The following is a 27768-nucleotide window of genomic DNA, read 5'->3' on the forward strand; positions in this document are numbered from 1 at the left end:
TGATTTCTCCAACTTAAACTAGAATTATCCACGCATTAGTGCTTTTCTGCTGGACAGTTATTTTGTTCAGTGTGGGTTTTTTTCTTTTCTTTTTTGATCAGTAGAAGCATCTAGTCCAGTCTGTTACAGCGTGATCACTCAGTAAACTGATTGGCTGAGACAATCAAACTGTGATAATTAAAAGGAGGGAATGGAAAAGTTCTCTCTCCTTTTTTCTGCCTGAACTAGCTAATGTTTTGGAGCTGAACTGGCCTAGAAACTCAAACAGAAGAAAAGCCGCCCTCCCTCCCTTCATGAGGCTTTCTCACAACCCCTCTCTCTTTTGCGCCTTCTCTCACTCCGTCTCCCTCTCACTGACAGCTCCTGGTGGGATCTTTTTTTCTTCTGTGCTCCTTTTGCTCCCCTCACATCCGTTCTCTGGGTCTCTGCCTCTCTTTCCCCCCGTCTGCGGATTTTATGCCCGATGGATGCTTTGAACGCTTAACTTCGCAGTAAACTCTCCCTGCTTTTATCCCAGGCTACATCCAGCGCAGCGAGCCTTCGTATGATTAACATTCTCTGTACTGTCACCCACCCCCAAACATGCGTTAGATGGGCTCATTGGTCCAGAGGAGTCTTTCTTCTTCTACTAATGTACGCTCTCTGTGGGAGTCGTGCCTGTCGAAGTGCATTGGCTCTGCACAGGCTCTCTGTCTGAAGCGTGTGTTTGAACTCAAGCTTCGTCCATGGGCTTTGAGGAGCAGCAGCCCTGTGAACCAGCAGCAGAACATAATGTAGACTCTGCAGCTATCAGTAGTCATGGTACATTGCTGGAGTGACTGTGCATTTTATGGATTCTGGATATTCAATCAAGCCAGCAGTAATTCCTTGTCCAGTGGGGTCTTTGCAACTGTGGACTTTGAGTGAAGTGGACTTTGTTTGGAAGAAGTGTCCTGACTGATGTGTGCTGTGCCAGACCCAGGCTCCTCTCCTTTTCTTTCACTGTATTTTTTTCCCCGAGAGACACACAAACAAATAGAGACACACAAACAAATAGAGAGACCAAACAAATATTCCACTCCAAGCTGCACGCATGCGTGTCCCACTCATGGAGGTCATCCTTAACCTGGTAACTGCTGACACCTCTCCACTTCCTACCCCCAACACCACAGTGAGTCTCCACATGTGTATATAGTGTGTGAGGTTGTTTGTTATGTTTGTAAAGACTGTTTACAGTCTTGTAAAGGTGTTTATAGCGATATGGTGCTTGCTTACATATCAGTTAAAGTAGGAGTGCTGTGTGCACTGTGTCTGTAATAAATAAAACACAGATGTCTTGCTCGAAAAAAGGATTTTGTCCTGAAGTGTTTTTGCAGTAGTGAAAATACTTTTTTTTTTTTTTTTGCACTCTCCTTTCCTTAGTGTGTGCACTGATAGGCTTTGGCTGTATTATAGTGATTAGTAATGTAACTTTGTGGATTCAGCCATTCGCGAGTACATGTGTTGAGTAAACTGCCCCTTGTTCAGCATCACATGGAGTTTAGTAATTTTCCATATCCTGTGAATGGAGTTCATTGTTGCCACGTTGGATACACTTAAAGGAAACAACAAGTGGATTTTCATCAAATCATCAATTTCAACTGAAATCACAAGATGGTGATGCAGGGGAGCAGAAAGTAGGGTTGGGGTTAAATGTGGCACATAGTAGTCCAATGCACAAATGTTTTATATTAAAATGACAATAAATAAATATTAAATACAGCACCAGACTTTTTGGGCCCGTGAACGTTCCACTAAAGGCCTATTTCACACATAACCTACCGCAACTAAGTGTTTGACCGTGTGTTTGCACACAGTGTCAAATGCTCAAACGCTCGTAAATTCAGATCTGTTAATAAAAGATCACTCAGTACTGTTAAGCTGTTACTTTGATGACTGTGTTCACTCTCTGATATCTACGCTGTACGGTTAAAGATCAGATCAACTAATCAGCAGTGTGAAGTTCAGACAGTCATGGATGACCGGCTTTGATGCAGGGTGTTTAATAAAGTCACAGAGATACGAGTCATATAAATGGAGAGGCGACAGCTGTGTAGTGCAAAATGAACAGAGCTGAAAGGGATAGCTAAAAATCCTCCCTCTTACAATAGTTCTCATCCTTCATGGATATTGGACTCTGTAGATAACATACTCAACTTACTGATATGACTTGAATTATAAGGGAGGCACCTTTTCCACACTTCAGGGAATATTATAATAGGGGGGGGTGTGGATCAGAGCAGATTTCTCAGAAACATGGAGTTGCAACGTCCTCGGAGTATCACTCTTGCATCTTGCCATTTGAAACTGCTGCTTCTCAAGAAACACAAACTAACAACACAGGAAGCCCACAGCTAGAATGCGGGGCTTAATGAATAACAAGGTACTGTACTTTTCACACTTTCACACACACACAAATAATGAAAACCTGAACTTGACAGCAAGAAACATAGAGCGTGGTATGGTCACTTAGGTGTTTCTTGCAAAAAGTACAACAGTGAGCTGTGCCGTGGTTGCGTTGCATTGTAATGTTTATATAAAATACCGTAAGTCTGTTGTATAAGCTATGACTCTCAAACATAACAAATGGGAAGATAATTTTGTTTCATTCTGAAACATTTACTATGACAAACATACATATTTAAACAGCAAGCTACAGTCAGGGTCAGTGTGGAGTTTTAAATTCCTCTGGCCTTGATCTGGTTAGGGTGTAGATATCATCAGCATGCGACAAGATCCTAAGACTGTGTCTATTTCCACTGTTTGTCCTCGAGAACATCCTGACTCTAGCTGTCCTCGATCTCACCTGAGTTAACTCACAAAACAACAAACACATTAAACTCAACTCAGAGGAGACAGACCTGATGTATCTGGTGTAGAAAGAAAGGAGAAGTGAAACATTTTGATCACAAAAAATAGGAAAGAGACGTATGACAGTCTAATTTCTGCTCGGTGACCTACATTGAACAAAATGGATTTTGGGGGCATGTGTCCTCTGCAGTTCAGAGAGAGTGAGATGGGTAGTACAAGATGTTCTTGTTGCATGTGTCTAATTATATGTGATGCACATCTAACACCATTAGCTTGGTAAATTCTTGCCTAAATGCCTATTTGTGTGAGGTTTACTTCGCAGGTCTCGGTGTTTAGGTTTAGCTCGGCTTTTCCCAGGCCTGTGGTCGATCCATGCTAAGTCAGTGGTGGCCTTTCATGGCTCTAACAAGCTTTACTGGATCCGAGGCTGTTACACACACCAACCTGTGGCCCCGGTTTGGGACATAGGTAGAGTAGGTTTTCTCTGAAGTGTGTGTGTGTGTGTGTGCAAGGAGCTGAAGGGCAGGGGACAAGTCCATACAAACCCTTTGTTTGTCATTTTAACTGATAAAGTCTAATCACAGGGGGGTGCACACCACCCTGCTCCCCAAATTACCAACACACACACACAAAACGTCCCTAATTAGGCTGCACAGACTCCAGTGGTGCAGTGCGTGTCACTTCTTGCTTCAGTGGCTCAGCACATCGACATGTTTGGCTATGTTAATTGAGGGAAATTAGCCTGATCCTTCAGCTCATGATCTTTAATTTGTTGCATGATTAGTCACACTAAAAGTCAGACATTTGAAGATGACACTGATCGTACAGGCAATGCTGATTTGTTTAGTAACTGAAAGCCAGGGATGAAGCATTGCTTTGCTATGTGTGTGGTAACATTAGATCATATCTTGCAATGGCCAGTCTTTAGAGCCGGGAAGGCGCACAGCTGATCATTACTGCTTGAACTGGTTTCTTCGCTTTACCTAACAGAAGAAATGCGCTGATAGTAATTTGGTTTTTTGTTTTTTTTTTTGTTTTTTTGGATCAGCACGTTGGTTTGGTGCCAGTGTGTACAGGTCACTAGGGCTTCTTATCACAATGTCTAAAATCTATCTGTGCTGCACTGCAGGGTCCTCCAGTACAAAGTATACTGCTTACTTGTCCTTTGCTCTCTTTATCTTTAGTAACTGGGCAGACATTTGATTATGCAGTTATTGTGTCACCTGGAAGAAAAAGGGGAAAACCAAATCAAGCGTGTGTGCTTCATTCATGCTCGCCCTTATAAGGTTATCAATACTGCTTTGTAACAGACCAGGTGCTCCTCTGAAACCTGTTCATTCGCTCTGTGCTTGCTCAGCAGGCTATTCCACTTCTCCAGCTCACTCGATCACCTTGGCTTGCTGTCAGGAAGCTTTAATAGTGATTAGACTTACTGTATGTACACAATGTGCCAGTTAAATGGACTCATAGATGTGTGTCTTTTTCTGATTAATGTTGCCACATAGTCATCAATACAATACACATCACCTTGATTTTAAATTCACTTGGTGAACAAGTTTAAATTGTTTTCTTGCTGGTAATTCTGACGAGTACTCAGAGGAATGTGCCCTGGGATGTGTGCGTGTGCGCGTGCTGTTGTAAAGAGATGTCTAACTAGTTTTTCTTCCCATTAAGTACTCCTCTATGACAGACAGTCCCAACTCTTAGTTTTTCCTGCACAGCCTCTTAAATTTCTGATCTCAAATATTTTTTACCCATTTCTGTCATTTGCAGCTGTCCACATGGAAAAGTCAAATTCCTTCTAGAAAAAGGTTTTTAGTCAGATGAGACAAAGATTGAGCTATTTAGTCACAGTGACAAGAGGCATGTTTGGAGGAGTAAAGATGAGGTTTTCAGACCTAAGAACACTTCCAAGCTCCTTAGACTACGATGACCTGGTTGACTGAGAACCTTCACAGACACATGGTGGTGGTGGTAGCATCAAGCTCTGAGGCTATTTTGCTGTCAGTGGTACCGGTACACATCACATCTTGAATGGTCTCCCAAAAGCCCCGACTTTGGGGCCAGGAAACCAACAAATTTAAATGAATCATTTCTGCTAAGAGTGGTCAAATATCCAGCTAAAAGGTTATTAATGACTACAAAAGGTGTCTGGTTGAGATGTACTTCCAAAGGATTTATAAACAAATATTAATGGGCATGTACATTTACTTTTGATCCTGTGTGTATATGTTTGACCTTGTGTAGATTAGGAAAAAACCAGAAATAATTATAAATAATTCTTGTTTTCTAAATCGATTAAAGATGTATGCTGTACAATCATTCCACCCTGGAAAAAGAACAGTTTAAAGAAATAATTAAAAGCCCAAAATTACTTTGACACTCATGCCCACAATGAGTGTATGTAAACGTTTTATCACAACTTTAGTGTGACCAACACTAAATTGTACTTACACACAGAGTAAATTATAACAGTTTCTTCCTGAGTAGGAAAAAAAATATGTAAAATCTGCACAGCGAATACTAACAAGAGTTTTAAAATGAATATAGTGGAAGCAAAACAACTGAGGTATCATGAAGCTGAAATTCTCGAAAACTCGTTTTAACAGTACTTGAGTAAAAAAATAGGTTAGAAAGTTACTACTTAATCGGCAACAACAAAGAACTGAACCAGATCAGTTGTTTCAAATAATCACAGACAAAGCTTTTGTGGCTTGATCTATTGTGAGGCTCCCAACTGTGTTTATTTTTGCAAATTCAGTCACGCGGTATAAGAAAAGGTCCCAGGTAATGCACTGCGCTCTCTTTGAAAGCTGCCAGAGGGATGATGTCATCTTCCTCAGAAAAGGGAGTGGAGAAGGGGGCGGAGCTTCAGGCGCTGCCAAGTACACTTGAGTTTCAGGTGTGCTTCAACTTTCACAACAAGTCGCCGGTAGAGCTGGAGCAGCTGGAGCTTACAGAGCGAAACTTCACTGAGTCGTTGTGGGGTTTTTATACAATTAAACTTTAACGAAATTTGAGCAGAACAGATGAAAAAGCACAGCTCGCTTTCACTGTGTGGACAATGCACTGGGAAAAAATCCTTCGTTTGACCAACGGAAAGGTGAGCGCCGCTTTTTTGCGCATGTTTTATTCGCTTTACTTTTTTTATTATTAAAGATAGTTTTTTTTTTTTCGGTGCTCCTTTTGGATTCTTGTTCAATGTTTACGAGGAAAGTGATTAATCGGGAGCTTTAGTTTCTCCCGGATGCGTTGTACTTTGCGTTGTTGACAATTGCATCTGTCATCCATTAGTCATGCCGCTCAGAATACAGGTGAGCCTCCGGTGTTTTGGTTTCTACCGGTTATGGTGTGGCAGTATGGGGGATTTGAGTAGTAAATACTCGGATGAATAACCAGTGCGTGTAAATCCCTTATGTGTGTGTGTGTAAGTTTGCTGTGCTTCCTGAGCCCCCATGGTGTGATGTGAGGTCCAGATGATTATTTTGTGTGAATACTAAGTGATGAGAAGAATATTTTCATCAGTCTCTCCCAAAGGTTTGGCAATGTTCTTCCCCTGAGGTGTTTGAGGAAATGAATCACACCAGCGACCTGTGATTGAAGGTGTTAGATTCATCATTGTCTCAGATAGGGTGGTCTAGTTTTAGAAAAATTGAGGAAACACAATTTAGATGGTGTTTGGATTTTGCGCGGATGTTTCGTGGTCTGTTGATAAAATCGGGTCATTTTGAAAAACAAAGAAGAAAAATCTGTGAAATTGCTTTAAACCCAAATCTAATATCCTGCTAGTCCTGTTTTGTTTTGGGGTTTTTTGGCTTCCAGAACAACGAAATCAGAGTCCAGGTTTTTCGAGTTGAGTTTTGTGTGGATGTGCTGAAAATGACAAAAGTTATTTTTCCTTAACTTTCATTTCTTTGCAAGTCCATGAATAAAAAAACCGCTTACTTGGCATCTTCCTCTTTAGTTAAACTGACCGCAAGTGACCTGTTCAACCCACTCAATTAGCCTCGTTCCAGTCTGCATGCTACAAAAATGCAGAAGTTTCCTTTTTTTTTTTAACATGTCAGCAAAATGACCAAAAACTCATATATTGCAATTCATCCTTTTTCCTCCCTGCCTCACTCCCTTTTTTGTTTTCCTCGCAAATCCTTTGATTTCTTCCCTCACCCTTCACGTACTTGAATCTGTCTTTTTTTCCTCTTTCATCGCTTCAGATCGACCGGCTGGAAGTAAGTGGCCTGGGCCAGGCACCCCTGTCTGTTTCATGTGGGGCAGACAGTTCGTTCCAGGGGGGTGAGGATATCACCCCAGACCCTCACCGCACCAAGCAGGCCATCGCCCAGCTGCAACAGAAAATCCTCAAGCTCACAGAGCAGATTAAGATCGAGCAGACAGCCAGGGATGACAATGTTGCAGAGTACCTCAAACTGGCCAACAACGCCGACAAACAGCAGAGCACACGCATCAAACAGGTGAAACGAGGAATTATTGTTAGATTTTTTGTATTAAAGCCAGCACCTCATTGCCTTGTGCTTTTAGTAGGCTGGTGAGATTAGATCACAATTAGTGCATAAACACCAAACCTGTTTGATCAGTTTGTTTTACCTTGGCTTTTCCTCAGAGGCAGGGAGGGAACTTTCTAAATATATTTAAGTGGATAATTGCGGACTGATTTGCATTTCACTGACTAATAAATTCCTGTCCTGTGGCTGTCAGGTTTTTGAGAAAAAGAACCAGAAGTCAGCACAGACCATCCAGCAGCTGCAAAGGAAACTGGAGCACTACCACCGGAGGCTGCGAGAAGCGGAACACAACGGTATCCCACGCCAGCCCAAGGATGTTCTGCGGGACATGCAGCAGGGCCTGAAGGATGTCGGAGCCAAAGTCACAGGCTTCAGTGAGGGCGTGGTGGATAGTGTTAAGGGTGGCCTCTCCAGCTTCTCACAGGCTACCCACTCTGCTGCTGGTGCAGTCGTCTCCAAACCACGAGAGATCGCCTCCCTTATTCGCAACAAATTCGGGAGCGCTGATAACATCACTTCACTTAAAGACTCTCTGGATGACCCTTCAGTAGAAGAGGGTGTGACAAGTACTGGAGGACGTTCCCTGGGAAGCACTGGGCATCACTTCCAGTCCAGTCCGAAGTATGGTAGCGAGGATGACTGCTCTAGTGCTACATCAGGCTCAGTGGGGGCTAATAGCACAACAGGGGCCCCTGGGGGTCCCCCCAGTTCCAAGGGAAACACACTGGAGAGGAGCCAGAGTTCCAGCTTTGACATGCTGCTGCAGGAGGTGCAGGAGTTGAGAGATGGCCAGGCAAGGCTAGAGGAGAGCCTGGAAGGTTTGAAGAGCCACTATCAAAGAGACTACACAGTTGTTATGCAAGCACTGCAGGAAGAACGCTTCAGGTAAAGAGAAAAAGAACTAGAACTTGCCAGAATGTTTGTACCATACATGCCTGAGTGTGTAACGAGAAATCCCCGCGAATGTCAACAGTGCGTAATCAGGAATAACCTGCTATAGTTAGAAACACTTCTCTGGAACCATCTTAGTTATGCATATTGCTATTCATCATCGCAAGGTACACTTGGCCTGCTTGTGCATTAGAGAGATTTTACCAATATTAGCAGCATTAGCTCACAGTAGATAAGAAACCTTTTACCTACAGTTCATCAACATTAACATCAGAACAGCTCAAATTCTTTTATACTCATTCTCAAAGCAGCAGTTGGCATGTAAGCCGAGAACAGCACAAAAGTGCATGAGCTTTAAAACACAGGGCACAAGGACTGAGAACAGATCTAATGATCAGCTTGAATAGAAAAAGAAACATGTGCATTTTTCTTCCTAAAATGTCCAAGTTCAGAGTGATCTGTTTGACCTCTTAGATTAAAATTGCCAACAGAGACAAATGGCATCTAAGGAGCTATTTTCACCCTTCCCAGGGGAGGGAGTACTCCATCCAGAAACCAGTAATGCTGCTAAAAACTCCTCAGGAGCTGAATCCACCCATAACATATCTGCAGTTATTTCATAGCGGACATTTGTTAAGGAATCATTTCTAAACATTAAAAAAAGACAGGTAAAACTTATAAATCATGTGTCATCGCCCTACTTAGAGACTTTTTGCTGGATTTTATACCAACCTGTTAAAAGATCTTAAAAATAAGAAACAGTCAAGTTGACTCATGTCTATTCTTGTCCTTTGCTGTCCATCCAGCTTTATGTGCCTGCCAAAATAAACAACAGTATAGATTCATCGCCTCTTGTTGGGCACACATTCCATTTGCCAGTCTAATACTGCCGAGTCTCTTGTGATAGGCTAGTTGAATCAGCAGATGAGCAAGCATATCCTAATCTTGTCAGGGCGGGTCATCAGCTCAGTCAGGTGCCATGTGGCCAGATGCCCTCAGGGTCTATTCCTACTAATTCCTGCGTGCGTTTCTTTGTCTAAGCTAATTATGCCACAGACTCTCACATGTGTTCGTGTGTGCTTCTTTTACTTACGCATGCGTTCAGGTGTGAACGTCTGGAGGAGCAGCTCAACGATCTCACAGAACTTCACCAGAATGAGATCCTCAACCTTAAACAGGAGCTGGCCAGCATGGAGGAGAAGATCGCCTACCAGTCCTACGAAAGAGCCAGAGACATCCAGGTTTGTAGTTCAAGATAATGTCAGCAAGCACCAGCACCCATTTTTATCATGATAAGCAGTTTCATTTTCATTAACAGATATGCATGAGGAATGGTAGTGATTACACCAAAGTAATGATAGATAACAAAGCACTGCAAAACAACTGATAAATGCACACCAGTGACAACATCTCTCACTGTCACACAGATTTGTCTGAAGAGGCTTTTTAATTTGTCTATTAGAGAACCAAACTCTCTGCAAAAAACAATAAAACAAGGAGGAAAAATGTGAAACAAATGTAAAAGCAATGTAAATATAAAAAAAAGAGACCTAAATAAATTAAGGTGGGAGAAGGTAGATTGTAAACATGAAAAATGTCACTGTGTTGACAGTCGCTATTACAGTTATTAAAGGGCAGATGTCATTGTCACTGGAAGTTAAAAATGTTATCTTATCTGGTGACATTATGAGTTCATAGAGAAATGTGAGACAGGTTGTAGTGTATAGGTGTTTTTTTTTCATCGCAGTGCTTTTGTTTCACAACCATTTTTGTTATTAATGCCTCCATCATCGGCAAGTGACATGCCAGATTAATTTTATCAGAGGCCCTCGTGTGATTTTTAAAAATCAGCCGCCACGCCTGTTTTTTGTGCAATACATTCGGCCCAGACAGGCAAAGTCTGAGTTTTATTGGAACAGCTGCAATCGGCAGCTACAGACCTGATTTCACTAAATCAGGCTGCCAATAATAAATGTTGAACAAAAAAATGTTCTGGCACACCTTTCTGATAGATTTAAACCTGTTTGTTCTATGACTGGGTCACCACACTGTGTACTGACACCAGCCCAAGTAAATTTGAATCTAAAATGCTGTCCAAAATGTAATTAGCTGAATTCCCCTAAATAGCAATTCACACTGAAATTATATTATTACAGGACCTCTGTGTGTGGCACAATACAGTAGATCATTTTTGGTGGATTTTTTTTTTTCGCTTTGAAATGACGAACATGACAAAATCATACCAGACTGAGATCACAGAAGGCCGCTGCAATTATTACATATTAATAGGGGTCCACTGTTATGTTAGTCCTGTGTGAATTGGGCTTTAAGAGTGTCAGCAGCTGCAGCAGAGTAATTACATTTTAGAATGCATTGAGCCTTATTATTACTGTTGCAGCACTGCATTTTATTCTGACCACTTATGGCTTGCACGCTTGACCTCCCAACGCTAAAATGGGCCTGTGTTGAAATAATGGAAGTGGCTGGCCACTCAACCTTCCTGTCTTAAGCACTAGTAAGCTAAAGAAAGCTGGTCAGACGAGACCTTATTGTGTCAGTTTTAAGTTAAACTGAAGTTTTGAGTCGTGCACAAACCCTCCATCAGTTAACTGCCTTATCTAAATGTCTGTGTTGACTCTGTACACAAGGAGATGAGTTCAAGGCCCTGGTCTGTCCATCAGCTTTGTTTTGGGGGGGGGGGGGGTTCAAAACATTAACTATCCCTTGAAAATGTCTCACATTACTTGCATCCTTTCCTCTTGTCCATAAAGGCTAAGGTGTGTGTGTTTTGTCCCTGCATAAAACTTTTTTCACGCCTCATATTGCTCATTACAGCATTCCCTTCCTACACAGCAGGGGGTGGTAGAGAGCCATGAAATGTACTGTCAACAGCTACTTCAAACTCTAACAGAACCAGCAGTTACTTTATTTATAAAACACCTTTCATTGAAACAGGAGCCTGAGGTGCTTCACAGATGACTGAAATTTCAGTAACAGGATGTAATAAATGCTGTAATAAAAGCAATAAAACTAGATTAAAATCTAGATCAAATAACTAAAAAAAACAACAAAATATCATTAAGTAAAATTGCATAAGCAATATAAGTACAATAAAGCTAAGCTAATAAAATAGGATTACTGAAAAAGCAGATATAGTTAAATGAAGGAAATGTCTGAAAATCTCTGATGGGTAACATGTATCGATAATGTGCAGGATATTTAAGTGTTTTTGGATAACTTATCAATTACAGTTACAAACAAACATGATTAAGAACACTTCACACTGGTCTAATGTGGATCACATGAGTCTATTTAAAATAATCAAAAGTATAAAAGGCTGCACTCAGGCAAGTGAGAAGTTTTTATGTTTTTGTTCAGTGTTTTTCCACACATGAGAACAAAGGAAAGGCAAAATCATATCTGACTTTAAATCACAGTAAAACGATCAGTGTCTTGCTATTGTGCTTTGGATTAGTTTATGTTTATGAAACTGGTGACTAAGCTAAATGGATTTCCTCTCGTCGTCCTCTACAGGAGGCTTTGGAGGCCTGTCAAACCAGGATCTCTAAGATGGAGCTGCAGCAGCAGCAACAGCAGGTCGTCCAGTTGGAGGGGTTGGAAAATGCCACAGCCCGGACCCTCCTGGGAAAACTTATCAATGTGCTGCTGGCCCTAATGGCTGTCCTTCTGGTCTTTGTTTCAACTGTAGCCAACTGTGTGGTCCCTTTGATGAAGACGCGCTCACGCTCGCTCTCCACCCTCCTCCTCATCCTCCTGCTGGCCTTCTTGTGGAGAAACTGGGACGCTCTCTCGGGGTATACGCACCGTGCGCTGCAGCCCCCGGGATGACCAGATTACATTCAGCACATGTTGCTTTGGTGACAACAAGAAATGTAACTGTAGCTGCAGTCTGCAGTCGGTTCAGCTGAGCACATTTGGAAGCGGCCTGGATAAAGAGCAAGAAGAGTGAAGAAGAGTGAAGAAGAGAACATTCACATTTAGGAAGGACAAGACTGTTTACATTTTTAAAACGAACTTTTGTGTTGTTATCCCTCACAGAATGCAGTATTGTACTGTTTTTACCCTTAGAGTTTAATCAATTATAATGTTATTTCTAATAATATTATTTTATTTTCAATGTTATTTTATTCAGTACCATGTAGCATTACACTCCTCTCACTCTACACAAAGGGGAGTTTAGTCAGGAAACTGGGCTGGAGAGCTGCCACAAAGGCCCAGTCTAATTGTAGAGACATGCAAATGTGAGAATGTGGTTGATTGCCTTTAGGAAGAGAACTCTTACTTAGCTGTGATTAGTAGTTTTGAACCATGGCTGAAAAACCTTCCTGGAAGTTTCGCCTTTCTTGCTGTGATGAAATTTGTTCAGATAGAACATTTTGAAGGAATGAGTGTCATGCAGACGTACAATTTCTAATGGCAAAGATCGCTTTTACTTTTTTAAAGTTAAAGAATTGAAAATAGGGAAGATAATGAATGGCACAAAGACTAGAGGGGGAAGCTGAGATGGTGTGCCCACCATAAAAACAGCACATGAATACTACAGAGAACATCTGGCTGCTGTCTAGCATCTGCCATATTTGTAACTTGTATACAGTGCTGCACGTTGTCATGAAGAAAATTACTTCCAAAGCAGATTTACTTTTAAAAGCGATGATAAAGGGCTGTTGTCCAAGTAAAATTAGGTTGCCAGGACAATTGGCCTCCCACCCCACCATTATGATGTGATCAAGTTAAGAAAGAAGGGGAGACCACTGGTGCTTTTCCAGTTCTGTCTCAGAACCATCATGAATACTGCTGCTTCAAATCTACAGTGCAAGTCATCTCCACTGCCATGCCAGTCAAATGCACATTGCCTGTATGTGACTTTATACTACTGACACAGTTTCCCTGCGTGTTATCTTTTCTTTCTTTTTTTTTTTTTTAAATGTACCACTGTATCGCTATGTCAAGGTGTTATCACCCAGTGCCAAACTGAAGTTTGCCCAGGGATGCCTAAGCACCCAAAAGGTCCAAGCAGCTGTGGCTTCTTTCCATATATGTCATGAATGTCTTGCCAGATGCAACTTTTGTAAGGGGGAAAGTAATTCGCAATCTGAACATGACCTTGCCTCCAGATGCTCAGTAGTGTGTTTCTACACATTTTGCTTCCATGAGTAGAGCTTGGCATTCGGCCTCTCTTTTACTCTCACTTTCTAATCTAGTCAAGGACACTACAAGATGACCTAGCACGTTAACTAGTCTGCACTGTATTTAATGCCAAGAAGCTGATTTCCTAACAGACATTGTGATCATTTGAACTGTACAGCTGCACTTTAGCACACTGATAGACAGCATGTAGGTCAGGCCTTTGATAGAGACTACAAAGCTTGACACTCTCTGAGAAGTGAAGCGCTGATGCAGGTTGAAACTGCTGACATGCTTTTCTACAGGAAATTAAAAAAAAAACCAAGGAAATTCAGTGCATTTTTGTCAAAATGTGAGTAAACTTGTTTCCTCTCAAGTTGAACCGCAGTAGGCAGATTTATTGATCTGTCAGTGATGTGTAATCAAAGGTACAATAGACAAGTTGGGAGTGAGCTGACCTTTGACTTTAGTTTGTCCTTGCAGCAGCACCTCTGATCTTGGGTTGTGTGCTAAACCACTTCAGTGCCTTCTGATGTCCTTTTCTAAGTGTGGAATAAATAAAGTGCATTCCTGACTAATTTATGCACATTCCGTATTTCTTCAAAAGACATGTTTCCTTTTTGTTTATTTATTTTCTTGTGTGTCTGATGCTTCTTCGCAGTGTTGTAGTGGAAAGTGTGCTTTTAAAGTCATCTTGCATATGCTTTTCCTGACCGCTAGATGGAGCTCGTTTACCTGGAAAAGCCTTGACGTTCCTTCAGTATGAAAGCCGTGTTCAGTTTGTGTGAATGGTGTGCTCTGAGGGTGGGGAGAAGAGGTGTGACTCCTTATCAGGAAGGAAACAGGTTCTGAGGAGGGGGTCTTAAATGCCAAAAGTTAGCTTGTGCAGCAACAGATATTGTTTTTATTACAAACGAGAGATCGGGTGTACCCCCACTTTATATCACTGTAATGCACCCACACATGGAGCATAATTCGGTTCAGTGTCGTTTTCTTGATTGAGCTGCACCAAACCGCAGCGGTCACGCCTCACTATGGATATTTGATGCTGACAGTTCTGCCCCAGACTGCGCCTTGTCCCTGCATCCCTGCCAGACCTCCTTGTAGCCGCTGGCTCCCTACTCCCTGACGAAAGTCTGCACTTACATGCACGCGCACTGTGTCGACACTGGCTCATTCATTGTGCTCTGCACTTGGGGGGTCATTATATTGCACTTTATCGGAGCACTTTGCTCCTTTTCTACACTGCCAGATTTGATGCGCATGGCTGTGCGCCAAGGTAAACACGGAGCGCACTTATCTACCCAACTGAAAGCTGCAAGTAGAGATTGGGGGTTGGGGTGGGAGGGTGTGGAGAGAGAGTGGGTTTGTCCCCCAGAGGAGTACGCAGTAAATAGGCACAAGCGATTGCTCGCGATTTAGCATCAACTTTAATTATTTCATGTATTCAGAGATAACACTTTTCTCGGGCTCCCCTGCAAACTGATTTATGCAGCGTCTGACTCACTTGTTGTCTTTCCTCGACTAGGAGTCATTCATTTCTATTCAGAGATGTGAGCATATGCACACTCCGTCGAGAAAGCAAAAAAAAAAAAGGGGGGGGGGATGCTAACCATATTCGTGCATTTTTGAGTGGGGGCACATGTGTTGTGCTTGAATATTTATGAGGTAAAACGTGCAAAAGCAGTGTTGGATAGATGTGAATGTCAAAAACCGGAAAGGTGTGCTGATGTGCCCATCTGGTAGCACTTTCACGGTCTTTACCGTGCCGTATGTGCCCAAAACGAAACCCTCCGGATCTGCAGAACTAATCTGAGAGCCGAGGGACCGGGAAGCACAGGAGGTGGGCTTGTGACCCGCCATTAACCCCAAGATGAGCGGAACCACGCACGGGTGGAGACTCATCAAGTGGCTCACCTTGAAAGGAAGATGATCATTATGACTTCATATGGCACGACTTCACATTATGTCTTAAATAGTAGTTATTGTACCTGAGTGATTGAAAGGAATCAGGATTTAATCAACGAACGAAGATCAATCACAGCTGACTGGGCTGACAGAGCGCTTTGATGGGACGTTCCATTAAGAGGGAGGCAGTGCCATTTTTCAGGGTTAATGAGTTAACGCCCCATGCTCGCAGCAAAGTCCATCTTTACTAATATTTGTAATCGAAGAATGCTTTGCTTATAAATAAATATACGTATATATTTTTAAATAACCAGCGCTGAAACCTGACTCAAAATAAGTTTGTCCTTTGTGCGGCGATGTCCAGAAAATGCACAACACCAAATCAGTTGGAACTATTTATTCCCTGTTGTCTATTCTGTCAAGATGATTAAAATATCACCCAGGCGGTGTGGCTCAGTGTGCCCCAGGAGAGTGACTGCTGAGCTGCACGATAGGCAGAGAGGGACAGAGGAGGCAGCCTGAAAAGGAAGCACGACTCGCTTATCGCGTCACTGTGGGTTTAGGCGTTGAGCAGGAAACAGTCTTTCCTCTCGGGTTGTCGCAGTAGGAACAAACACACATTTTTGTCTTTGCTCAATGCACCCCTCGGCACAGAACACGCGGAAGCCGGTCAGAAGGAAAAATGCCTCCTTCGATAGAGATAGCCGTCCTGCTTCTCGGCGTCCTGGCTTTGGAGACGCGCCGGAGTGCCAGCGCGCTGCACATCCAACAGGCTTTCGCGTCTCCAAATCAGACCAATAACTTCGTGGTGGATCCAGTGTCCAGAAAAGTCTACCTGGCTACCGTTAACACAATTTACCAGCTCAATGGGACCTTGACAGCTGAAGTGGAGAAGAGGACTGGACCGGTGGAGGACAACCTGTTGTGCCATGCGCCACAGCTTCCCCAGGCTCCCTGCGAGCATCCCAAATCCCTCACTGACAATTACAACAAGCTCCTGAAACTGGACCGGGAGCAAGGGATCGTGGTTGCGTGCGGATCTGTGTATCAAGGCTTCTGTGAGCTCAGAAAAATGGATAATATTTCAGAAATAGCGGTGGAGTTCCCACCCCAGGGTGAGAAGACTGTTTTCCCCAGCATGCTGAACATCGCTGCCAATCACCCGAACGCATCCACCGTGGGGCTCATCTTCAAAAGCCACGGGGGAAACACCCGGCTTCTGGTTGGGGCGACATACACAGGGGCTGGAACTCAGTTTTTCCCCAAAAACCACAGCAAAGAAGATCTGCGTTTTGAAAACACCCCGGAGATCGCCATCCGCTCCTTGAACATCAAGGATTTATCCAGACTTTTCACCTATGACATTAACCCTTCCGAGGATAATGTATTCAAGATCAAACAAGAGGTTAAAACCAAAAATAAACTAAGCTTCGTACACGCGTTCATCCAGAAGACTTACTCATATATTGCCTTCAATAATGATGCGAAAATGGGCCACAAGGAGAGCCAGCCCAACAGCATCCTCGCGAGGATATGCCTGGACACCGAGAACCCCCGAAAATCCACCGGGCCAGAGAGCAGGAAGCTCACTGAATCCTACATCCAGATGCCTTTACAGTGTGGATTTAACGGGAACTTTTACAACCGGGTGTTGTCCGTGTACCCCACGGAGATCCACGCAGGTGATGGGAAAAGCCCCGAGCCATACTTGTTTGGAGTGTTTTCTAAGGGAGACAGAAAGTCTGCACTTTGCGCTTTCAAGTTTGGAGACATCGAGGAGGAGATACGGCAAGGCCGCAGGAACTGCTCAAACTCTCCCAGCAGCGACGTTCAGGTGCTGGACAGTGTGATACAGGGCTCCGGTTCAGCCTGCATCCAGAAGGGAAACCTTGTGGTAAGGGCTTTGTACACATTTAATTAGGCAATATAAAAATACTTAATTTATGTAATTATTTTGATCTGATTTTAAGCTGCCATGTTAATGAAATATATACATTCTGTCAAATAAAACGCACTCTAAAACTTAGCATAAGCTTTGCTGAAAACGAAACTTATTTTACAGATCAGTTTATCCATTTCTTGACATGAAAGTGAGAAAAAAAAATAAGTCAGCGTCACTGAGATATTTTCTGCATCATTATTTCATATGTTTTTATTTCTTTTCTCTTCGTTATACTGGGTGCCAAAACGTGCTCGTCCAATAAACCTGCTTGAGATTTATGAATCCTCTTGGCCATTACAGTTGTTCAGGCTGCAATAAGATTTACTCCCTCACGTCTGCTGCTACTCTCTGACAGTTTCCATTTATGCTTACGAACAATTATCCTCTTTAACCCTCAAACTGTTGACTCAAAGAAAGGATCTCCCATGTTAGGAGTAGAGGTGATAGCTGGAAAGACCCTCTAGAGCCACACTGAGGGTTGTGGGAAGGGTGAGACTAATCTCATATCCAGCAACTCTCCCCTTTTACCAAATGTGAGGATTGTAAGGGGTCAGTAGTTTACTATGTTTTCCAGTAAAACCCCAGACATTTTTATTTAGTGTGTGCTTCTGACTGAAGTTCAACTCTAAATTTAGCCCAATGTTTGACCGATAAATAGCTCCTCTGTTCCAAGCACGTGATCAAATATTATCACGTGTATTTTATTACAATCTTCCTACTCATACGTGTGTCCTCAAGGAAACTTTAGCATTGCAAAAGCGCTGTCTGGTTCAAGGTGCCTAACAATAACAAGCATTGAAAGCTTTCCACAGTTTCATAGGAATGCAGAGAAATTCCAGATTTTCATTGTGGTGGTTTTGACTGACAGAGTTGAGGTCAAAGGAGACTGTCTCGCCACCACTGTGCTGTCAGGTCAGAAAGTTGCCCTCCTTGCTGGCACTGCCTTGTTTGCCGTGGCCCCGGGGCCACTCCTCTCGTGACCAGTTTTTCTGAATACCATCTCCGGTCGCCCACAAACCCTTTTTGAGATGGACAACTGCTTAGTTCAAAGTGATTTGTGCCCTTTGTTTTTTCTCCTGCTGCAGTACAACCCACTTACCACTCATAGACTAAAGTTAGTCTTTCCTCATTTACATAGCCGTGGCCGTTGAAATGTGATCTTTTTTGTAGTCGACAGTTTGAAGGCCAACACTGAGGGAAAGCCAGACACAATTTATGATAAGAGAGACGATGCCTCGAGCAGAAGGGCCCGTGGGAAAAGACTCTACAAATATCCAGTGTGCTTAATTTCTTTTTTTTTTTCTTGTGTGCTCTAAAATATTCAGAGAATTCCCAATAGATCCTGGTGCTCATCCAAGCGCAGCACTAATGTTTTATCATTGCCCACTGAGGATTTGACAAAAGCAAAGTCTTATGAGTGTTGAAGACCCTTATAAGCCCATTTCAAGTATTCACTGAGATGTCTGAAAAGTGATTTAGCAGAATGAGCAACGCCAGTGTGATAGCTTCTATCAGCCCTTGCTTTCCACACGCCTCCTTTTGTGCCCAGCTCTCTCCTTCTTCTAATCTTCATGTCATGCTTCCATATGAAAGCTGATGAGAATTGATCTTTCTCTCTCACTCTGTTTGTATTCTAGTTGCAGCCCGAGCAGCTGGACTGCGGTGCAGCCCACCTGCAGCACCCACTGGCATTACAAAGACCCCTTAGGGCCATTCCTCTGCTTGAATACCCGGGTCTCAGTTCAGTCTCTGTGGACAACGTGCAAAACCACACCGTGGTTTTTCTGGGAACCAGTAATGGACGACTTCGTAAGGTGAGTCTCACACGCACATGAGCGTGCATACACTCTCAGTCCTTGTGATTGAGAACTTTCTAAACAAGCTTAACCTCAACCGCTGAATGGAGTTATTATTTTTAATGTAGTTGAGCCCCGAAGCTTGGAAAAACTCTAACATTACAAGGTATGTAGTGCTGCTGTGATGTGGCTGCCGATTCTTACAATAAACCAAACCTATGTGTGTGATGAAACACTTCGAGCCACCACAGGGAAAGCAGAAATGCCTCCTTTTAACTTGTAGATTTTCCCTGCATTGTCACCACCCAACCAACCCCCTCATTCCGCTGATCCATGAACCATCCCGAACCTTATGTAGTCCTAATCATGAGTTTTAATGTCTCTTAAACTATTGTCTGTGAGATCACAGTAAAGCTGTCTAACAGCGGTTGACGGCTTATGACTCATTTGCGACATGTGTTGGTGTGCAGTCTGAGCTATTAAACATCTGCAGAAGGTCCAGCTTGTGAAAACCTTTCCTGCCCAATTACCAGCATTCCTTAATTTTGTCTCAGCCACATTCCTCGTCACCCCTGACTGAGCTTCCTAAGCAGCGGATCTGCCTGCATATGCAACTAGCTGCACTTCAGCTGTCTGTGGAAACAACACAAGCTGACTCTGAAAGCTTTCTGACCCTATGGTTTTGCATTAGCCTAGTACCTTTCACAACATTAAACCCATTCTGCTGTCGGGTGTTTTGTTTAGACCTGCTAAAAGAACTCCTTGTTTTCCTCCCCAGATGAAGGCACTGCTTTAGCCCCAGCTGAGCACGCAGTAATTGGTTTTTGGATGGTTTATAGCGGATGCGCCGCGTTGGTTGGCATGGTGTAAGCAGCGGTGTGTATGAGCGTGTTTGTGTACGTCTGTTTGCTAGATTGCAGGTCTGACTGTGTTTTTAGGTGTTTGACTTTGTCTGCAAGCCAATGTGACTGGTATAGTGATTCCATGTGTTTACTCAGATGAATGCATACCCTGTGATTACGTGTTACGTGTGTGTGTCGACCTTGTTGTATAGGGTGTGCAGTATTTTGGTGACCTTGGGAAACAACATGCTTTGTGCTTTTATCTTTATGTCTTTCACTGTTTGCCTATGTATCTCTGTGTGTGTGTGTGTGTGTGTGTGTGTGTGTGTGTGTGTGTGTGTGTGTGTGTGTGTGTGTGTGTGTGTGTGGTAGTGTCTGTGAGTGTGTGTGCCCTCAGGATAGAGCTGTTACAGAGGTTAATGGTGCTGTTAGTGTGTGTAATGTGATTCTGACTGTGAGTTTGGCTCAGACTAAACACAGGGGAACAGTGGTTGAGATTAAGTTAGGCCTCTTTTACTGTCTTTGAGAGAGCCCTCAGTGAAGTAATTTGTAATTACATGCATTTTTTAATGAAGTCTCTCCCTCCCCATTACAGCTGACTTCCATTTTCTGCTTCTCGCAGTGTCCGCTTTTTTATCTCGCTCCCTCTCGCTCCAATTTTACTCCCTCAGTGGGTCCACCCCTCCACTTCTCAGTTCATCGCTTCGCCATCCCCTCTTTCTCAGCTCCTCTTTTACTCCATCTCAAATATAAAAGGCCCTTTGATTCATTTTCCAAACAAACAGACTTTATCTCTTTCTCTTTCTTCTTTCTGTCGCTCCTGCCCCACCTCTATCAATCTTTATTCTCTCTCCTTTACACCCAGGTACACATTCAAACACACACAGAGAGACACACACGTGCACAGACAGAGACAGAGAGAGAGAAAGAATGAGTGCACAGCAGCTGAGCACTTCTTGGTTGAATAGGGTCTTTCATCTGCATGAAGATAGACGGAGAATAGAGTCAGAGCGACCTGCCAGTACAGCAGGTGTTTTGTTGGCTGACCTGGTGGCTCACTGTGCCACAGCTCTCTTCACGTCTCCTCCTCTCTGCACCTATTGTGCTCCCTGTCCAGGTGTGTGGGCTGCTGTTTACTTACTCCTCGCTGTGTCACTCTGCTTATGTGTTTGTAGTCACTGGGGTGTGAGGTGAGGACATAGCACAGCTGCTTACTATCACTAAAAAGCAGGCGAGCTTGTGCGAGCAGATGGGTAGGTGGTGTTATAAAAAAAAACCTGACAGTGATTCTTGCAGGTTGAGATAATGCCTTTCATCACAGGTTAAGCCAATGGTTTACTTAGCTCCTGTCTGCGCTGGTTTAACATTAACCAGCACGTCTAAGTGGGTGGTAATGGTTTTGTCCTATATAAATGTGTGCTCCTGTGCACATGACAGTGTTTTGTTGTGTTCAGTGGATGGAGAAGTGATACAACCCGTGCTTGTCACCAGATGCTGATCAGTTTGCCACTTCCTCAGGATGCCAGGATCTCTCCATTGAAGGGAGGCCCGACAAATCGCAGAAATAAGAGTTTTCACTGTCGGCGTGACAGGAAGTCTCACTCAGCACAGTTTGTTTTTCTGCACAGCTTTGTGTGTGTGTGTGTGTGTCTGTGTGTGCATATGTTTGTGCGTACGTGCTTTATGATCTTGACCTGCAGGACGGTCAGTGTGCAGATAAATCACTGCTCAGTGGAATGAGATTAGGCACACTGCTTGAACAAAGAGCACCTGAAATGTATTTGTGAAGGTGGAAACATGAAAAATATTTGAAGTAAAAGGCAGGAACTAAAATCACTTTACTAAATCTGGCAGTCATTGCTTATACATACATGCATGAATTTAATTAAGACTGAGAGTTTTGGTTACTCTCTTGTGTATCCACGTTAGCTTTGGGGGAGGGAAAGTATCCAGACAAAAGAATTTAATCTGTCATGTTGGCCTTTTAAAAGGGAAGGAGTGAGGCAGCTCAGACAAAAATTAATTTAATCTTTGTCTGGATATTTTTTCTTGATAACATATGCAGCACAGTAACAGCTACAGCATTCTAAGCACCCAAGCACCAGTCCAATCACCCCTCATATAACCTCCTACTGAGTAATTGAGATACAGTCGTGGCAAAAAAAAAAAAAGGAGCTTGTCAAAGGAGCTTGCAAAGAAAAGCGTCTGGACTTCTTTAAGTTGCTTGAAGACGTTTCACCTCTCATCCGAGAAGCTTCTTCAGTTCTAAGGTCAAATGGTGGAGAGTCCCAGATATAAACCTAGTCGGAGTAAACCCCCACAGAGGGACAAAAGGACCCCCTGATGATCCTCTAATCGCCTGAGCCAAGGTGGGAAACTGGGCGTGGGTCCCAATCAGCCAGAGTTTCGGGTGAGTTCATTGTGAAACCTGGCCCCACCTTATCATGCGAATTCCTGAGGTCAGATGGCCCAGGATGTGAGTGGGCGTTAAGGCGTCTGGGAAGGGATCTCAGAACTGGGATCTCAGGTGTGTGTTAACATAATGCCAAGGAGGAAAGACATCAGCAATGTGCCCAGCTATCTGGGACAGGTTCTAAGCTCATGTGAAATCCACTGGTTCAAGTCCATCCAGTCTAGAGTGAGAACAATTATTCACAAGACAGTTGCCAATCTTGTCAGGAGTGGATGTTACCCATTCAATGCTAAGAGAGGTAGCAAAAAAGAACTCAAATGCTACATCTCAGATCTGCAGGTCTATACGTTAATATGTTAAAATTCTTGATGGTACAGTTAGAAAAACACTGAACAAGTATGACTTATTTGGAAGGATTGCCTAGAGAAGGCTATTCTCTCTCTAAAAAAAAAACATGGCAGTTTAGTATTGAAAAATTACATCTGAACAAACAACAAGACTTGCTGAACAATGCCCTTTGGGGACCAGAATGGACATGTTTGGCCATAATGAACAGTGCCATGTTTGGAGAAACCTAAACAGCATATCAGCACAAACACCTCATACCAGTTGTGGCGGTGATGATGTGTTTTGCAACCACAGGACTTGGGCATCTTGAGTAAACCATGAACTCCTTTTTATATCAAAATATTCTGGAGTTAAATGTGAGGCCATCTGTCCAACAGCCAGAGCTTGGCCCAAACTGGTTCATGCAACAGGACAGTGATCCCTAACATGACAGCAAATGTAAGGCAAGGCAAGGCAAGGCAAGTTTATTTGTATAGCACAATTCAACAACAAGGTGATTCAAAGTGCTTTACAGAGACATTAGAAACAAAAACAAATAAAAAGCATGATTTAAAATTGATTACAACAAGCAAACAAACAAACTAATTAACAAACAAACAAAACAGTATATAAAATCAAAACAGATAAAATCAGAACAATAGATAAGATGTACAACAGAATGGTAAAAAAGAAAAGAATCAAGATGTTGCAATGGGCAAGAAAAAGTGCAGATCTCAGCTTGACTGAAACACTGTGGGGGGACCTCAAAAAAGCTGTGTGTATATGAGCAAAAGAAAAATGGGTCAGATTCCTCCACAATGATGTGACAGCCCGATAAAGTCATACAGAAACAATTTTTTTTCAGTTATACCTCCTAAACGTTTGTCTACAAGCTACAGAATCGTGGGGTGTGCTTCATTTTCACACTCTGCAACTTTTCGTTTCGTTTTTTAAATAAATAATAAAGCCACAGAATCTGTTTGTTATTTTACACCTGAGGTAAGGTAAGATTTTTTTTTAAGCTACCAAGGACAGGATATTTTTTTTGTCCCAATATAAAAACCTTAGAAATAATAGAAGGTGTACTTTCTTCTTATTACTGCAGCGGGCTTCACTATGCCCATTCTAGTCATGGGTGAAAAGATTTTGAGGCACAGTTCGATACTTAATTCAGTTCTGATTAAATATTATAGCCTGCTATATGGGTCTCTCATTTAGTCCTGACCCAGATGTAGCCAATCTGAATCTCATCCTCCCACTCACCCACTTCCTCATCCACTATGTCACTGTGTTTTGGCCCTGCCGTGTCTCAACTTCCAATCCCACTCAAATACAATGTACCCTTGTTCATTCATCCATTCATTGTAGGTTTAAACAAACTGTCCCAGGTTTATTCCCTTACGTGACTCACTGGTCGTATTGGGGGAGCTACCTTAAAAGCATGAAGAAGTTGAACTACACTAAATCTAAAACTACATTATAAGAAAGAAACTGGCACTGGGCATGTGATACCACATTTTATTACTAAAAGTATAAAAGGATAAGTTCAGGATAAGTAAGGGTAGAGTAAAAACTGTCCACTTATTCACAGGTCAAACATGACAAAAAAGGTTTTTGTAGCAGAAACCAAAATCCAGGTGGGGCACTGAGTCTGGCAGGATCTTTGATTATGTATAGTATAGTGAAGGTTAGTTTTACAAACTTATATTCAAAACATAAAATGTCATAGCCAAGTATTCCAGGAAGCTGTAGGTCAACTTAATACTTGCCTTAAAAAACAACCATCCATCCAGGCAGAATTTATTTACGCTGTAAACCACTTTGGATCATTTGACTGGCCAAAAGGGTTTGATTATTGTGGAGAAGCAGCGGTCCAAAGTTTTACCGCTGTATAGTGTTTTTGAAAGACTATACACCAATGAATGTAGCTGAACTACCAGCAAGCTATGATTCCTGAACTTAAACTAGTTTAATTGCATGTAGTGCCTTCATGTCACTCTTCACCTCCAGCGCTGCTCACTGACTGTTCATCTGTGTTGAATTTATCTGCACACAGAAATGAACATGGGTGTCAGTTACGGTTAATATCTGTGTCCTGTGAGCGTCACAGTTTCCCATATAAACATTATTTTACATTTACATATTATATTATTTGATATTGTATACAAGTATGGCTTCTGGAAACACATTTTAAAGATACGAATCACCACACAAAAAGTCCAGAGTTCCAGTGTCCTCCCTTTTTACCACAGTAAACTTACCATCTAACAATAGACAGTCATTGTGGCTGCTTATTTTACTGCACCAGCTGCTGATTTAGATTTCATATTTTCAGTTGGACCGCTGGCAGACAAAAATTGTAGACTGCCAAATCGTCTGACATTACACAAACAATAAGACACCAAAAATATGGTGCAATAAAAATCACACAATCAAGGTTGTCTGTACATCTCGGTGCTTGCTACAGGTGGGCGTAGTCTCCAAGGAGTGATCACGATGTAAAAGTTTTGTTTGTGTATCTCTTGCCAAACACAGACGTGGGAAAAAACCTGCTTCTTCTGTGGTATTGCTGAGCAAATGACTCGATCTGCTCAATCAACTGAAAAGTAATGTGGTTGCACTGAGCAGTTGTGAACATATGAGAAACTCTTCTGCATGAATGTGAACCAAGAAATTGGCGCTCAACGTCTTTTTTTTTTTTTTTTAATTGCACCACTTTGCATGTGGTTCCAACTCTGCAATTCAACATGTGCGTCTCTCTTTTTCACAGCTGACTCTGCTACCGAACATGACCACAGCCAATCAGTGGATGCTGAAGCTGCGAGCCAACGAAGCAGTACACCACATCATGACCTTCGATCCCAACGACAGCAACTTTCTTTATGTCATGACCTCTCATCATGTAAGGTTATACCCGCTGGCATATCAGCACGTAGCGCGACCATGATAACCACAATGAGACCTCATGAATGTCACGTCATGTACATCCTCCTTAAGTTCACTTAACAGAACACTACCATATTTGTGGTTAAGGCAGACATGCATGCAGACCTACATTAAGCTTTCAGACCTGCATTTCAAAGCCAATTTGTTTGATAACAGTTGGGCTTAGGGCGGGATATGGCTGCACCTCTGGCCTTTATGGTTTCTGCACAGTGACAGTGCATCAGTTTGTTAGCTGTCTGTGCTGCTATTAAATCTCTGTGCTTCCTGTCACAGAAACAAAGTTTAACGTGCACACAGAAAATATGCTACAGCTCCTTTTTAGACTCTGACAAAACTGCTGCATGACATTTTTTAGGTAACATTTGCCGTGACATTGTTAAGATTTAAATTAAATTTGGCACTATTATTGGCTGGCATTTATTTTAGCTGTAACCTTTAAACTGATTTACATTCTGAGACCGGCATTCACTTCCTAGGTTCAAACTGCCTATCTGTGTTTACCTACAGCGTATTCGTATTTGTTTGCACTGCAAATAGACAAAGCAGCAAAAAAAGAAGAAAAAAAGGTGGTTGTTAGCCTTAAGAAACTTAAGGAGATGTACACTGCACGTAGGAGTTTACAAATGTGTAATTACATTATCTGAGATTTTTTTATCTGCTTCATTGTAAGCGGATGTCGGTGAAATATATCTGCATTTGGAAAACGACAAGATCAAATGTCTTTGTAGGAGTTATTCAGGAAAGACTGTCTGCAGTTATTATACATTAATAAACACTTTAGATGTCATGATGTGTTTACTGAAAAATTTCATGACATTTATTCATTTCTTTCTGCTGTCAATAAGTGTTGAATGATGACATGCAAAAGTTATGTGTGAGCCTGTAAGCTGGTTTTCATTGTGGGCTTATTATATTATATTCATTTCGTCTGGGTGGTAGTTTAAATCCTAGAGACTCGAAATTGCAGTGATACTCTTACACTGTAGCAGATTATCAAAATTCTTGAGGAGGATCATTCTTAAGTTCTCTTAACAGCCGTCAGCATCTTGGTAACAAAATCACTTGTTTTCCACTTTTTGGCCGCCCTTGAAGATGATTGTGTGCTCATGTTTGCTTCTGTGCATTGATGTGCAGATGCTGAGAGTAAAAGTGGCAGATTGTGATCAGTGGAAGAGCTGCAGTGACTGTTTGGGAGCAGGTGACGCCCATTGTGGTTGGTGCACACTGGAGAATAGGTAAGAACCACAGCACGTACACACATGCACGTACGCACACAAACGCACAAAGACGCAGTCTCTCCTTCTGTTTCTTTAACTGTCATCCTCAGACTTGTTTGTCTGACCCTCCCAGCCTCTCCTTTGGTGCCAGTTAAGCATAATTCAATCAAATTATCAGACGCTCGGTTTCGCGCACACACATGCCACGTGCTTTTTGACGTAAAGCAAAAATCTCTGCTTTGAAAAAGAGGTCAGCTGTTTATATGAAAGGCGCATCGATTCCAGAATAGACTGATGGCACAGAGCAATAACGATCGTTGGTCGTTTTATTACTTGAAGCATTTGCATGAATCAAACCCACTGAGGCTTGTTTGCTTATTTTCATCATTTTCGTTTTCAGTTTCAAAATGTCGCCCAGCTGAATGAGCAGTGGCAGAAACCGAGTGTGTTTTGGGGTTGGAAGAGTGTTGTTGGATTGAGCAGAATTGATTTGCTTTTCATTAGGCCGCAGACTCGAGAGTAACATCATTGTTTGGAGCGCTCCCCTGGTTCTTTAGTTGTTTGGGGAGGGAGTGACAGGCTGGGAGCGCCCAGCGAGGAGTGACTTGGCTGAAGTGTAACTGTGAGCGAGTGAGAGTACACTGTGATTAATGTGGTTCTGTCAGGACTGGCTCTCTGGCCGTGCATTCACTGGCTTCCAGGGAGAATATGTGTTGTGTCGAGCTGTGTTTGTGTGCCGGTTGTTTGTCTGCGTGCGAGTTGCTTGGTGATTAAAGCAGATCAGACGAGATAGTGAATTTTGTGATGAGCTGTGCCGCGGCTCTGGAGGCTCTTGCATTGCCAGGGGCCATTCAGAGCTGGAAGAGTGGAACTGATGAGTGTTATGTGTTTATGTGTATGTGGTCAGACTGTCTCACTGTCATCTCCCCGTCTCCTCTCCTTATTTATCTATCTGTCGTCTCTTTATCCCAGTCCCTTTCTCGCTTGGC

At 42.6% G+C, this 27768-nt stretch overlaps 2 protein-coding genes across 13 annotated transcripts in view; both read left to right on the forward strand.

Annotated features, from left to right (window-relative positions):
• tmcc1a (transmembrane and coiled-coil domain family 1a) overlaps nucleotides 1–13966 on the forward strand; it is a 46328-nt gene extending 32362 nt beyond the window's left edge. For 9 of the 12 annotated variants that reach the window (XM_004546124.3, XM_004546122.3, XM_076878840.1 and 6 more), the window contains 4 exons: nucleotides 7044–7301; nucleotides 7546–8237; nucleotides 9349–9484; nucleotides 11778–13966. In XM_004546124.3, the coding sequence (XP_004546181.1) occupies nucleotides 7044–7301; nucleotides 7546–8237; nucleotides 9349–9484; nucleotides 11778–12092 (1401 nt within the window). In that variant the 3' untranslated portion in view covers nucleotides 12093–13966. Of the gene's footprint in view, nucleotides 1–300; nucleotides 1151–5689; nucleotides 5933–7043; nucleotides 7302–7545; nucleotides 8238–9348; nucleotides 9485–11777 lie in introns of those variants that run through there. The other 3 variants (XM_004546126.5, XM_076878843.1, XM_004546127.6) reach the window with 3 other exon arrangements.
• Nucleotides 13967–15816: 1850 nt separating this feature from the next.
• plxnd1 (plexin D1) overlaps nucleotides 15817–27768 on the forward strand; it is a 71941-nt gene continuing 59989 nt past the window's right edge. Inside the window, exons 1-4 of the mRNA XM_004546129.5 lie at nucleotides 15817–17190; nucleotides 18876–19052; nucleotides 25387–25518; nucleotides 26697–26797. Coding sequence (XP_004546186.1) covers nucleotides 15979–17190; nucleotides 18876–19052; nucleotides 25387–25518; nucleotides 26697–26797 — 1622 coding nt within the window. The 5' untranslated portion in view covers nucleotides 15817–15978. The remainder of the gene's footprint in view (nucleotides 17191–18875; nucleotides 19053–25386; nucleotides 25519–26696; nucleotides 26798–27768) is intronic.

The sequence above is a fragment of the Maylandia zebra genome, linkage group LG20 (assembly GCF_041146795.1).
Source record: "Maylandia zebra isolate NMK-2024a linkage group LG20, Mzebra_GT3a, whole genome shotgun sequence".
Taxonomy (NCBI): domain Eukaryota; kingdom Metazoa; phylum Chordata; class Actinopteri; order Cichliformes; family Cichlidae; genus Maylandia; species Maylandia zebra.